The sequence below is a fragment of the Neltuma alba genome, unplaced genomic scaffold (genome assembly GCF_004799145.2).
Source record: "Neltuma alba isolate B1F8T4 unplaced genomic scaffold, ASM479914v2 tig00011259_pilon, whole genome shotgun sequence".
In the NCBI taxonomy this organism is placed as follows: domain Eukaryota; kingdom Viridiplantae; phylum Streptophyta; class Magnoliopsida; order Fabales; family Fabaceae; genus Neltuma; species Neltuma alba.
Window position 1 is genome coordinate 187,012 of NW_021635972.1, and position 15,462 is coordinate 202,473.

General features: G+C 34.4%; 1 protein-coding gene across 1 annotated transcript; it reads left to right on the forward strand.

Moving 5' to 3' along the window:
* The first annotated feature begins 1,759 nt into the window (after positions 1–1,759).
* Positions 1,760–3,344, forward strand: LOC114763165 (peroxidase A2-like). The gene is made up of 4 exons (XM_028952777.1): positions 1,760–2,031; positions 2,180–2,374; positions 2,483–2,648; positions 2,737–3,344. The coding sequence occupies exons 1-4, from the start codon at positions 1,798–1,800 to the stop codon at positions 3,153–3,155; spliced, it is 1,014 nt and encodes a 337-aa protein (XP_028808610.1). The 5' UTR covers positions 1,760–1,797; the 3' UTR covers positions 3,156–3,344.
* Positions 3,345–15,462: the final 12,118 nt, after the last annotated feature.

Consider the following 15,462-nt stretch of genomic DNA (forward strand, 5'->3'; position numbering starts at 1 on the left):
ATTGTAGCTCTAGTCCCCCCTGTAAATCTCTCGTTTCGGTATGGAATTATGACTTGACGAAAAAAGGATTACCAAGGGGAAAGTTGGGGATAAATCCTCTATTGAAAATTTAATTGACAAGTGAAACCTAAAGATTTTGTACAACTTAACTTCTTTTTGTGCAACTTATCTTCCTTTACGTGGAATATATCTTCCTTAGTGTGCAATAATCTTTCTTTATGCGATGTGCAACTCAATTTCCTTTTATGCAAATGAAATTCTCTTATGTGTAAGTCATCTTCCTTACGTGCAAATTAATTCCTTATATCTGAATAATGTTTTTCGCAAACTATCTTCCCTTTGTGCAACTAATATTCCTTTGTGCAATCAATCATCCTAAGTCCCATTTGCCAATTAGATTTTCAATGAGGGATTTATTCCTAATTTTCCCTTCTCCAAGTGTAATATAATTTCATTTGTCCCGCTAATACTATTGATGATGGTTAGGCGGCTGGGGAATCATGGTAACTACTGAGGACAACGTAACAAAATAGACTAGGAAACAAGATCTACGTCGGTCTTGGATTGATTAGCAGTGTTTGCTCGTTCATTCTGTTGCCCTCAACCTTATTTATTTCTAGAATATTTTGTCCCGTGTACTCGTTAAATATATATAGGGAAAATCACAAAAAAAGACTCCCAAATTACTGAAATTACACAGAGGTCACCTGAATAAGCAAAATTATCATGAGGGACCTAATCTCATATTGTAAATATGAAATCTTGATAAAATGTCTGAAATGCCCCTCAGTCAAATGACAAGTTGACTATAAGAAATGACAAGTTTACTTTAACGAATAACAACTTCAGTAGATCAAATCATAACTTGATTAAAGGTATGCCAAATGACAAGTTGACTATGGAAAATAACAAGTTTACTTTAGCAGATGACAACTTCAGTAGACCAAATTACAATTGGACTGAGGGGCATTTCAGACATTTCGCCAAGATTTCATATTTACAATATGAAACTGGGTCCTTCATAGTAGTTTTGCTTATTCAGGTGACCTTTGTGTAATTTTGGTAATTCGGGGGTCTTTATTTGTCACTTTCCCATATATCTATGGCATGGTAAATTTCATGTATGAACATTTTTTGTTCACCCTATGTCATATGCATTTTGAATATCTGACTTAGCAGTACAATTTTTTTTGGTCTGGAAATTCCGAATAAAAGTCGAATTAAGTGATTCTTCTGTTATCTGTATTGATCCCTATTCTCACTAAGATATATATTTGGATTTAAATATAATATCCATTGGCTATAGTTTAAAATGCAACGATAAGGTTTATGCTAGTATTTTTTATATTCGCAGCGTGACAAGTCTTCACAATGAATCTGACTTTTTAACATTCTCTACTCCTAATCATGTTATTGGGATCCAATTAGTTCCTGGATGTGATTAATTTTTAGGTGTCTACAGCTATTGATCTGACTAACATTTATAATCTCTAAATCTTGCAGCACAAGCATGTTCAGTTAATTACGATCCCTCTGGTTTGAAAATTCATTGGTCTTTCTTAAATGTTGCGTACCTAATATACATTTTACAAGCAGAATCTATACAGCTTTCTTCGTAAATAAGCAAATGAAGAATATAATACACCTTTAAACAAACCACTAAAAAGTTGACAAGACAGGTAGAACGCGCTTTGCTTTGTCCACATGCGTGCCGCCCAGATATATAAATATGAAGCACTGCTAAACCCATAGCGTTAGAAAAACAAATATTCAGCACTCCTTTACCATTTAGCGACCATGTTTTCTTCTACTTCATGTCATACTCATCCCTTATTGCTAGCTTCCATCTTCATAGCTCTCACCTTTTACTACCCCACATCATCAAATGCTCAGCTCACCTCCACTTTCTATTCCACATCTTGCCCCAACGCCTCTTCCATTGTCACTAATGCAGTTCAGCAGGCTCTCCAATCTGATCCTCGTATAGGAGCCAGCCTCATTCGTCTCCATTTCCACGACTGCTTTGTAAATGTATCTATATCTGTCTATTTATATATCCCCGTATTTCAACTTTTCGAAATAACTCGTGACATGATTATGCATATATATATACGTGTGTGTGTGTCTGTGTGCTTATATATAACTGATAAAATAATGCATGTGGCTTTATCATGGTTAGGGATGCGACGGGTCCATTTTGTTGGACGTGGGTGGCAACATTACACTGAGCGAGAAAAATGCAGCGCCCAACAACAATTCCGCCAGGGGATTTGGAGTTGTTGACAACATCAAGAGCGCTCTAGAAAATTCATGCCCTGGTGTTGTTTCTTGTGCTGATATTCTTGCTCTTGCGGCTGAAGCTTCTGTGTCTTTGGTACATAAATTTACTGTCTCTGTTTCATATGTACATGTTTCTTTCTCACAAATTATTAGTCTGCCTCCTAAATCATAAAAACGTGAATGTTACATTATATATTTGCAGTCAGGAGGTCCTTCATGGACTGTTCTACTTGGAAGAAGGGACGGTCTGACGGCCAACCAAGCTGGTGCCAATACAGCTATTCCCAGCCCAGTCGAAAGCCTCGCCAACATCACAAACAAGTTCTCTGCCGTTGGTTTAAACACAAATGATGTGGTTGCGCTATCTGGTATTATCATCAATTCATTCATTTCCTAATCTTATATGTTCATGCCAACTTGTTGATTCATTAATTTGATTCCTTTTATGATGCGAAGGTGCACATACTTTTGGTCGTGCCCAATGTCGATTCTTCAGCAACCGACTGTTCAACTTTAATGGAAGTGGCAACCCCGATCCGACACTGAACACGACCTACCTTGCAACTCTGCAGCAAAACTGTCCACAAAATGGAAACGGGTCTACTCTGAACAACCTTGACCCTTCGTCCCCAAACACGTTTGATAACAACTACTACAAGAATCTTCTGATGAATCGGGGGCTTCTGCAATCAGACCAAGAGTTGTTTTCAACAAATGGGTCTTCTACAGTGTCCATTGTTAACAATTTTGCCAACAACCAAACAGCCTTCTTCCAAGCGTTTGCTCAGTCAATGATAAATATGGGTAATATTAGCCCATTAACGGGAAGCCAGGGAGAAATCAGATCCAACTGCAGAAAAGTCAATGGAAGCTAAAAGTGAGGATATGATTAGTTGCTTAACGTGCATCATGGTCTTGACCAATCTGTATGCACAAACACTATTTCTGATTGCGTGCCGACAACTTCATCAGCTTGTTAATTTATACCTAAACTAGTTTGCCTTTTTTGTGGGAAACATTGAGACTCCATATATCTGTGTGTAATGGACTAATGGTTCACCTTCGCAATCGATCTATAAAAGGTCAACCAAAATAAGGCAAATATACATATACTCCCTCCGTTCCTTATTATAAGAGACATTTGATGCTTATGGCATGTTCCCATATATAAGAGACACTTAAAAATTGTCTCTATTTTTTTGTATTGATTTTCTATTTTACCCTTATTTATTTTGTCTCCAACTCATATTCTCCCTCCCTCCCACTTCTCTTTCTTTTAATAATTTAATTGTTATCTCTCATACTCTCTCTCCTTATTAATGGGGGCATTATTGGAAAAAACATTATACTTTTTACACATTAATTGTCCTCAACTAATTTTAATTGTTTTTTTGAACAACGTAACTTGGTTATTTGTCTTTTATAATAAGGAATGGAGGGAGTATTATATAAAGACTCACCAAAAGACTTGTCTGAATTTTCCCCCCTTCAAGTTCATAGACTTAAAAACCATATTTTTTAGAAAATTAATCATTTGGTATAATTTTGCTTTAACAATGACTTAATCTCTAAAGGTCAACCCAATTCAACTTGATCCTTATAGTTTGAACCTAGGTGAGACTCAGTCTCTGAATTTTAACCCGATGCAACTCAATACTTATAATCTAATCACATAAGATATTAGTCCCTAAATTTTAAAACATAACTTTAGTCTTTATAATTATATTTTCTAAAATGTAGAAGCCAACATTTTAAAGATTAAAACTGCAAGGATTGAATTACTCCAACTTTCACTTTACAAATAGAATTTTAATCGAGTTAAAACTAAAAGGACTTAGTTGCACAAAGCCATGAAAACTGAAGCAAAAGATGAATTTTTTCACATTTTTTCAAACAGATTTTGGCGATAATTCTTAAACACTCATGGCAAACCGAAAAATAACGTATCTTTGCTTGGAAGCAAGTAATAGTGAGGTCTTTGATGTGATGAAAGCAAGCGTGAAACTCCATAATTTTACCAAACCATAATTGCAGATCCATGTTGCATTTTGGTAACTTGATGCTGACACTATTGCTTTTAGTTGTTGAGATTTGCATCCGATAAGTTTGCAAACTTCTAAAATAGTCAAATGTGAGCAAGTTTGGTGCATCAATTGTTGTCTCTTTTAAATTCTCCTCAATGACAACTTCTCAAGCTTGTTGGAACAGCTAGCGAAATCGTAAATCGTCATATATATATATATATATATATATATATGGATAGATAGATTAAGTGAATCCCTAAAAAGTTTATATAGCTAGGTAATTTTGTAAACAAGTGAGCTCCAATAATAATAATGATGGATTCACCAGAAGAAGTTACCCCATCACTATTACAAAACTGGAGATGAAACGCTGGTACAAGATTAAAATAAATACATTAAATATTTAGACAAATCCAAATTAAAACTTATAAAATAGATTATACCCCACTTCAAATTTAAAACTTCTACTAGAAGCAGAGAGAGTACTTCTCATGTTTTTCTCTTGAAAACATCTAGATTTTTTTTTCTTAATTCCATTCGTTTCGTTGGAAAATGTAAAATTTTTGTAGTTTATCTAGTAGGCAAAGCGGCGGATTTGTGGCGTTAATCACCGACATTAATTTGGAGGAAATGACATAGCTGGCCCACGTGAAGAAAAGGTAAACATATAGACTATAGAGAAGTCTACGTACTCATCTAAACGCAATGCAATAGTCAACACCACCTCTGTGTGACTCAGAGCGTATCTGAATAATTGCAATATTAAATAGTCGAACCTTCATAGGGAAGATGCTGGGACAGGCCCACGGACACAAATATTCCAAGTATTCACTCCCTCTCGAAACAATTGCAGCTTAAAATTGTTTATACCGATATTAATAAAGCTATAATTAAATATATTATAGCATTGGAGCTCTATTATGTTATTTGGATTTTGACTATTAATTTTCGTGTGCATATATATTTCATCAATTATTTACAAATTTAGGTGTATATGTAATGATTTTAATCTGTTTTGTAGATGATTTTAAAGAGATTGATTTGCAGAACAGCTGGAAGGAGTGAACGTAATGCAAAGGATACATAAAAATAGCCAGGGAGTAGGGAGGTGCTGGCAAGGTTCGTGCGAATTAGGCAAAGTAGTAATAATTAGTTAGGCAGACAAGACAGTCAACTGCATTAATTTGAAGGCTTTGGTTGCAAGAGACAAAACCCCCCATCCATCTTCACTCGTTCAATTCAGTTGTAGTTAAAACCCGAGACCATCAACACAACGCCTAAAATTGTGGAAGCCTCGCTTGTGGACCGCGGGCTTTAGTCTTCGGTCCTCACACACCCACCGGAAACAAGAGCAAGTAGATTGCCAAGACGGGTTCTTTATTCCTTTCTTAATCTTCTTTGCATTTTTAATTATGTCCTTCATGCCTAATTTTGTCCATTACACAACTCAAATTTACTAATACGGCTACATATCACTCTTCTGATTTTAAATATTATACTATAAAATAAGTCTTATATTTAAAATCAGATGAGTACTATTACACGCATCCACCCATATCTCATTTGATCTTTATTCTTACTTTGGTAAAACACAATGCTGGTTTCTTGACGTTATAAAATACTTTTCCTGTTCTTCACCTCTAACAGCCAGTTTTGAATACTGATTTTGTGCCAAATTTTGTTATTTTGAAGAAAAAAAACTAGATATGTCAACATTTTAAACTATTTTGACGGCATTTCAAATTTTAATATCGTTTTTTTTATCAATAAAAGTAATTATATCAGGTTTCAAGAACTAAAAAGAAATTAAAATTAATTTTTTTATCAAATTAAAATGCAATTGTTTTGTTAATTTTTTCTTTTTTGGTGACTTTATGAGAAGAATAATTTATTCTAGACTGCCATCAACTAGCTAGGATTAGCTTCGTATATAAGTGTTGAAAACTAAGGACCCCCCCCCCCCAATTTCTCAATCAGTAATAAAAGCCCTTATTACCCACGTATATATGCTAAGACTAAAAAATACAATTTTTATAAGCATATAAAGTAAAATTAACTAACAAAGAATTATATGTGGAACAAAAGTCTTTTTAAAAAAAAGGAGACGTAATTAAGGGGACCATTGAATTGATCCCTATTATCATTAGTATCTGGATTGAAATATAATATCCATTATGTTATAATTGTTTACAATTGTTTACTCGTTCATGTTGTTATGACCATGTTTTCTTCTACTCCTTGTTATACTCATCCCTTATTGCAGCCTCCATCTTCACAGCTCTCACCTTTTACTACCCCACATCATCAAATGCTCAGCTCACCTCTACTTTCTATTCCACCTCTTGCCCCCAACGCCTCTTCCATTGTCACTAATGCAGTGCAGCAGGCTCTCTCAATCTGATCCTCATATAGGCGCCAGCCTCATTCGTCTCCATTTCCACGACTGCCTTGTAAGTGTGTGTGTGTGTGCGCGCGCGCATTGCAACTGAAGATATATGTATATACGTATTGTATGTATATTCTAAAAGTACGACATCTATCATTCTTCGACTTTAATATGATATATTTCTAAAATTCCTGTGTTGTAGTTTGTTTCTTTGGGTTATTACGCTTGTTTTAGAAACAAAAAAACAAACCACAATTCTGAAATAAAAATCAAGAGTCCAAGGACAAGCCATGTGCATATTTTACTTATGATACTTCATATAACACCTTCACATTAATTGCATTAATTGTAATGGGGATAAGTGTATTTGGTTGGGAAAAAATAGACAGAGAGCGAGCGAGATTATATAACAACATATTATTCAAATCAACAAATTTAATTAAATCGCAATAATTTCATTTCAAACCGATTTGGGCCAAATTTGTCCATTTGAAAATGAATTGAACCTTTCTTCCGATCCAATACATGTGTCTCGAGCAAGGAACAAAAAACCAGACCGGGAACTAAACCGGTCGAGACAGTGGGTCAAGGGTCACTGGTCGGACCGTGGTTGAACCGAGGTCGGACCGGTTATATTAAAATAATAAAATTTAATTCATAACATTAAGGTGGAACAACATAATCAAAATTATGATGCAGTACGGTACCTTCTCCTCTGTACAAAATTAATCTAAAAGATCAAGTCAAGAAAAATGATCAAAATCAAAAGTTTCGTTTACTGTGTCATGTTAACTCAATCAAAATCTTATGAAACTAGATGAACCAAAAACACTATCAGAAACTTCAAAGATGAAAACCCAAGTTATATCAAACCAACCATATTATTATGGCATTTAAAATTAAAATTTATAGAAAAGGGTTGTGGCCGACTAGTCCTGGATCATCATCCCGAACATGAACTCGAGAATTGTGTAATGCAACAATAGCTATATTATTTGACTTATTTCAGCGACAACTCTTGATTTATTTCAGCAACAACAATCTTGATCTATTTGATTTTTTCAGCAATAACACTCTCCTCCCTTCTCAAATCTCATAACAGTCCAGAGAGAAGTAGCTCTTCGACCTTAAAAAAACAACCCAGCTAACAAGTAAAGGTGTTGAGCTTACCCACAAAGCTACAACTCAATGCCTGAATCGAAGGTGAAGCAGGACGTCCGTGAACGGCGAAGGTGAAGCAGGATGTCAGCGAGTAGAGGATGGACTATGGAGACTCGGGACTTGCGACGTGAGCTACGAAGGTGAACGGCGAAGGCGAAGCAGAACGGTGAAGGCAAAGCAATGTGAGCAGCAAATGAAGCCAAGGAGGAGGGAGTGCCACAATCAGTGATGAGTGAACAGAACGGTGGCATGACGAGGTGATGCTATGGATTGCTGGGGTTCAAGGCAAGAGGCTGGGATAGGGAGAAAGGGGAAGAGATCTCGGCGATTTTGGGGGGGGGAGAGGATTTTGATTTTCAGAAATGGGGGAGGAGGACCAAGGGGCTCAAGACCGGGTTGAACAAGGGAGGAAGAAAGAGTTTTTTCTGCGTTTTTGAACCCAAACGACGCCGTTTTGTATGCTGGGCAACCAAAAAAATTAAACCGGGTGAACCGCCCAACCGGTTTTTACCCAGTTTAACACCGGTTTTTACCGGTTGGACCGGTTCCCCACCGGTTCACAACAGATCCGGTTTTTTCTCCAAACCAGACCGGACTGGGGACTGGTTCACCGGTTTTCCGGTTGAACCGGCCGGTCCGGTCCGGTTTTTTTCTCCTTGGTCTCGAGTGACTTTATGGATTAAACTGGATTAACCCATCAAATGAAGCCCATATTTTCAGCCTTAAACAAAATCTACTCTTTTTAATTTGATTGAAAATATATAAATATATATATTTGACCGGAATTGAAAAAATATATATATTGAGCATATAAACTTAAGGGAAAACTAATTTGGAGATCCCTACAGTTTTTCTTAGTTTTGAATTAGGTTCCTAAACTCTTTTTTCTTTTTATCAGCTCCTTTAATTTCTTACAATTAGATCAGTTAGTCCCTACTGTTAAATAAGCAATAACAGTGTTAAAAATTTCATTAGTCTCTTCTCCTTCCATCTCCTTCCACCATAGCGTCAAGCAAGACCAAGCTTTTCTCTCTCCTTCACGTGTTATTAGAAATATTCTTCTTCCCCACCATTAGAAATTAAATGCCTCACCTTGCTTTCGATCCCCAACAGCTCTACTCATTCCTCAAAACTTTTTTCAGCTCTGCCAGTCTCATTGATCTTTTCTTTCCTGCTTCCATTAGCGGAGCCTTGATTAGTTTCTAGGCACTACTCTGCATTTGGATTTGGTTATGCTGCCAAAACGAACACGATGACACATGGAAGCAAACAAAACAACAACTGCCTTATACACTCTTCTGCCACATTTTAATTGTATTTTTCGTTAACTTGTCATATTAATCTTGCAACTCAATGATAAGGCAATTACTCAAACCTTATATTGTAAACTTGAGGAGGGTGTTTGAAATTAACCAAAGCTGAAGAAGTATATACAAATTAATGTCTGTGGAACCAAAATGTGCAGAGCTGTTTAAGAGCATCGGCCACCGCCATTAGGAGGCGCACTTAGGGCTGTTCACGGGACGGATCGGGACCAGGACAGGCTCGTCCCGGTTCCGTCCCGATGAACAGTAAGGGGATAGAAAATTTGTCCCGTGTCCCGGTCCGTCTCGGGGTTGTCCTGGTCCCAGTCGGGACCAGGACGGGACGGGACCGGGATGTCCCGAAGTTTTTTTTTTTTTTAATTTTTTTAATTTTTCTTAAATTTTTTAATAAAATCTGATTTTTTTAATTATATGTTTTTGGGCTTAAGCCTTATAAAAACATCTTTTTATTTTCTTTTGTATTTGTTTGGATACTCTTAAACAAAAGCCCAAAATATTACATATAATAGTCATTAAAAACTCTAAACAAAAGCTTTTAACGCAATAAAAACTTGCTAAAAATTCTAACCATCAATAATCTCAAATCATTAACAAATATAAAAACTCTAAATAAATATATCCATAATTCCATACAATAGTCTCAAATCTTAAAAAAATATGAAAAAAATGATATTATATAAATAAGATAAAAAATAAAAAAAGGAATCAGGACTGGACGACCACGTCCCGTGTCCTGTCCCGTCCTAGTCCCTTTTTTGTCCCGTCCCAAAAATTTCAGGATGGGTCTGTCCCGTCCCAATAAAATCGGGACCGGCACGGGCCGACCGAGACGGGCCGGCCTTGAACCCCCCTAGGCGCACTAGTCTCAAGCTCCTGAAATCCTCAAACCACTGCCCACTTCATTGTTGGGTGTTGGCCATGCTTATACCTCCACCGTGAATCAGAGTTGTTGCACCCTCCGTCTTCCACCACATAGGGATCTATTTCGGGAATATGTTAGGAAGGGAGTTGGGGCACTTAATTGTGGGGTAGAAGAATATTTCTGGGAATAAGCGAAGAAGAGAGGAGAACTAGTCTGTTTTGGGGCTATGGTGGAAGGAGATGGAAGGAAAAGATAGTTTTAACTAACTGAAAATTTTAACACTGTTAATATTTATTTAACGATAGGGACTAATTAATCTGACAGTAAAAAATTAAAGGACTTGATAAAAAGAAAAAAAAAACTTGGGGATCTGATTCAAAACTGAATAAAACTGTAAGGACCTCCAAACTAATTTTCCCTAAACTTAAATACCTAAAAGTTTTCTCATTTATGTTTGATAACATCGATCGGTTTGAAATGCCTACGTACGTAGATTATCGATCTTTACACTATTTTATTTTATTTTAAACTAGTTTTGTTAATTTTTTTAATCTGACTAAACCATGGAATTGGGACACTTAACGCAGAACCATTGGATTACAATTGAAACCAACGAGATGAGTTCAATTAGGTGTCTTGTTATAAAAGGGAAACACAAATATACATGGCTTTCATAGTCAATGATATACGAAACCAAAATCATGATTACTGTGAAAAATATTTAAATATTTTTATACATATGTCAAATGGTGTGTTTGGTAGAGTAAAATCATTTTAAAAACTGATTCCACACAAATCAAAACAAAACTACTTATCACATATTCACCTTGAACTCCGAAAAATCACTTTTAAAAAATTAATCTAAATACTATTAAAATTAATTACGAATTTGCAAACAAATACCACCAAAAGGAGAAATATTTATTTAAAAGTAGTAGCTCAGTTTCTTTGTTACACAGGCATTGAAGCCTTGGGTGTCCACTTTGAGTTCATAGTGTCGCCAGCACTTTGTGGGAACCCCAACACAGCATCCCTTTTCTTCTGCCTTCTTCTTCAACTCCTTACCATATTCAAACTGCAGTATATTTTTCAACTTCATTTCAATCCATGTTTCTATAATTATATATAATATGATAATCCCACTACGTTGTTCGTGAGATTTACAAGTCAACCCATCAAAATGCTCAATAAAAGTAATACTATTTCCTATTTTTGACATAATAGCTAATTGGGTGTTGGATTTAGTTTAAAATATATAAGTCTCTCAAACTGATAATTTTTTCTCAAAATATCTCTATTAATTGTACATATGATGATTTCCACAAAAAGGTAATTCTGAAGTACATGATTAAATAGGATAATTTGAAAAAATCAACAAACATTTGTTACAAATAACTAACTTGATTAATTTTTTTAATATATGCAAATTAGTCATAATTTAATTTTTATATTAAGAATCGGATGGAGTAGCAAACATATTCTCAAAGTAAATGATTGTATGGTGAAAGGTGTAATAGTAGTTTTCTAATAACAAGTTATATGGTAAAATTCATATATTACGTACTTTTAAGAAGAAAATTATGTCATTGTGAAGGATGGAGAATGTGAATTCCATGGGTTTAGGTGCCAACCAAAGCAAACTTTTCACCAATTTCATCACAGTTTTATTTTTCGGAGTATATCTCGTTTGAACTTTCATATACTTCAGATCCTGCAGTGGAAATAGATTGTTTTCCACATACTCTTTTAGGAATGTCACATCCTGAAAATGAAACCAAGCTAAACCAACTTATAAGACTTCAAATTTAAAATAGGACAATGAAGGAGATTTTGTTTGTTTCCTCATGACATATTTTTCATTTATTCCGGGTATGACTCTTAAAAGTGCAGCTCTGGATGTATACAAGAACCTCTCGATCTATAAAATTAAAGGTCAACCAAAATAAGGCAAATGTACATATATTATATAAAGACTCACCAAAAGACTTGTCTGCATTTTTTCCCCCTTCAAGTTCATAGACTTAAAAACCGTAGCTTTGAGAAAACTAATCATTTGATATCTATAATTTTGCTTTAACTATGACTTAATCTTTGAAGTTTAACCCAATTCAAATCCTGTTGAGACCTAGTTTCTGAATTTTAACTCAATGCAACTCAATGCCTATAATTTAATCACACAAGACATTAGTCCCTAAATTTTAAAACATAACTTTAGTCTGTATAATTGCACTTTCTAAAATGCAGAAGCCAACATTTTAAAGACTAAAACTGTAAGGATTGAATTACACCAACTTTGACTTCACAAATAGAATTTTAATCGAGTCAAAACTAAAAAGACTTAGTTGCACTAAGAGATGAAAAATGAAGCAAAAAAATGAATTTTTCCACATTTTTTCAAACAGATTTTGGCGATAATTCTTAAACACTCATGGCAAACTGAAAAATAACGTACCTTTGCTTGGAAGCAAGTAATAGTGAGGTCTTTGATGTGATGAAAGCAAGCGAGAAACTGCATAATGTTACCAAGCCATAATTGAAGATCTATGTTACATTTTGGTAACTTGATGCCGACACTATTGCATTTGTTTGATGAGATTCGCATCCGATAAACTTGCAAACTTCCATAATAGTCAAATGTGATCAAGTTTGGTGCATCAATTGCTGCCTCTTTTAAATTCGAACATTTACTCAATGACAACTTCTCAAGCTTGTCATTTTCAGTTCCAACTTCTCTCCAACTCATTGCGATCACTTATTTCCAACTCCTCCAGACAACCTAAGTCTGATATTTTTCAACCATGTTTTGCTGGTGTCTTCAAACTTAGTATCGTTTCTGCTATTTTCAACTATGTTTTTGCTGGTGCCTTCCATCTCCTCAAAGTGGTTAGTGTTATACACAAGACGTACATACAAGTTCACGAGAAACAATAAAATTTACCTGCGAGAATGTTGAGTTTGGAGAAACTGATCTACAAGCACAGTATCTTCTTCCCCTTCCATGGGAATTGAGGAAACTCCGACACCTAAAAAGGGTTTATATACAAAGAGGGAATGGATTAGGTCATCTCAAAAATAGGAAAACGAAGAAATTTTTCAAATAACCCAAATTCGTATCACATCGATCACTCATAATCATACCAATTCTTTTTTTTTTTTTTTGCCGAACATATGAAATCTTATTTATCCTACATATTAACACTTAAATATTTCATTTGATACGCCACTCACCTATCGATAAAGATCTTTCATATGACCATTGTACGTTCAAATATTTAAATTTAAATTGGGATTTTTTAAAATATGAGATATATATCTTAATATTTATTTATCTCTAATTTGAAATATCATATATACATATATCATCATGATATAATAATATAGTATTTAGATAAATAAATATGAACCGACATTATAAATTTAGCATTTCATTAAAAAATAAAGAGAGGGACATGACTTATGAGTCTTTTATACAGTAAATAGATAGATTACTCCTTATCAATATAAAAATAAAATTTATGACGAATTGTAAAACTAGACGCAAATCATGAACATCACTTACATATTCTCTAGATATTGGACCATGTACCTATATTGAGACCCATTCAGTCAATCATCAATCATGCAAAATACAATTTATGGCCTGTTTTATGGGCTTCTGGCGCACCGTATAGGATAGGGCCTGATAAGATGAGGTTTGATCAAGTTTTAATACAATAACCTCAAACCTAATAACACGAGAAAGCTAAGTGAGAAGTCACAAGTTCAATCTCATTCTTTATACTGTAACCTCAAGTCATTGGTGTCTTTGGTGTCTGTCCTACTAATTAAAAAAAAAAAATATCCTATGCTTAGCTATATGTTGATACGATTTTTAAGTTAATTATAGGATAAAAATAATTCTTTTGACCATTGAGTTCTTGTCACAGACACTTTTATTAAAGATAATTCTATTTAAAGTATTATTGGATATTAAATATAAGCGTGCACTCTCTCAACGGGAATTTGAACCCTTTCCAAGAGACTAGTCATATGTTGTGGGCCTTGATTTTTGCTTTTTTGGACCTGAGGGCTTTCAAATTATATATAATTGACCGTTGATTTTCACACACAAGCCGACATTATTGTTTAATCAAATCAACATGCAAAAACACGGTTTGGAACTTCTTCTTCCTTTCCATCCTTTTTCCTTCTCTTCCTTTTTTAGCCATTAGATTAATATTTTAACTGTTCACATTTAAATCTTTTTAAAACTATTATTAAAATATTAAATTATAAAAATAAATAAATTATAAATTATAAACTATATTAAAATTTAATTTTAATGATTTGCAAGTGCACTAAATGTTTTAAAATTTTTATAAATAGTTTATAAAAAATTAAAACTAAACCATTGAAATATGTTAATCTAACGGTTAAAAAAAAGGAAGAAGAAAGAGGATGGGAAGGGAAGAGGAGAGATTCCAAACCGGCAAAAACATAACCCATCATAAAATATACCGCAATATGGGTCAATCACGTTTCTATGATCGTCATATTTCCAGACCACGTTCACCAAATTAAATTAAATTATTTAATAATTTAATTGAATTTCATTTGGGTCAGATAAGAGGACCTAGCTGGAATTTTGAAGAGTGGGGCGCTTGTCCGCAATTACGCGTGGCGGGACTATTTTTGACTTGAGAAATGAGAAAACAGATGCTTTGACAAAAAGGGAAGGATCACAAAACTCAACAAATCAAAAAATGTAATGTAAAAACGAAAGGTAACCAAAATCAAAATGTTTCTTAGCTTCTAGAAAAAGGTCGCACTGATGATGATGAGCACCGTTGAATATTGTTAATCATGCAGCACCAAGTAATATATTATAATTTTGTTTTTAATTATGCCTATTCACTGCCAAATGTCTTATAATTATCAGTGATCGCTCCCAAGCCTAAAGAATAACTAAGCTTACTATAAACTAACTAATTAACATGACACGTTATATATTTTAGGAAAAATTATGCTTAAAGATCAGACCAAAGCATATCAAGTTATTTGCATATATTTAATTTTCTAAAATTATTCTGCAAGGCCAAAGTCTTTTTTTTAAATAAAAAAAAAAGCGTAATAAATAAAATGCTCATGAGACAACTGACCTAACGACTAATTTGTTTACCGCCTTGTTCAATAGTCATACGTAGGAAATTTAATATTGTGATGGAGAATGGTTGAGATAGGAAATTTCTTATATCACTGTATATGACTGGTATGGATTAATCTCACCCTCACAGATAAGAAGAGGGCTTAAATTCCCTATTGCGGCACTTAGGGAGGCATCAATTAGATTTGGAGTATCTAAGTAAATACTTAAAAGTCTGTTATAGATTCGTCTTGTAAAATATGATATAACTTAGAGGATGAGCTAAATCAGACACTCTGTTC

Bases quoted from the DNA above. Each gene is read 5' to 3' on its own strand.
- LOC114763165 (XM_028952777.1), top strand. From the start codon at position 1,798: ATGTTTTCTTCTACTTCATGTCATACTCATCCCTTATTGCTAGCTTCC. The intron at 2,032-2,179 runs GTATCTATATCT...TATCATGGTTAG, and splicing joins TCCACGACTGCTTTGTAAAT to GGATGCGACGGGTCCATTTT. The intron at 2,375-2,482 runs GTACATAAATTT...ATATATTTGCAG, and splicing joins CTGAAGCTTCTGTGTCTTTG to TCAGGAGGTCCTTCATGGAC.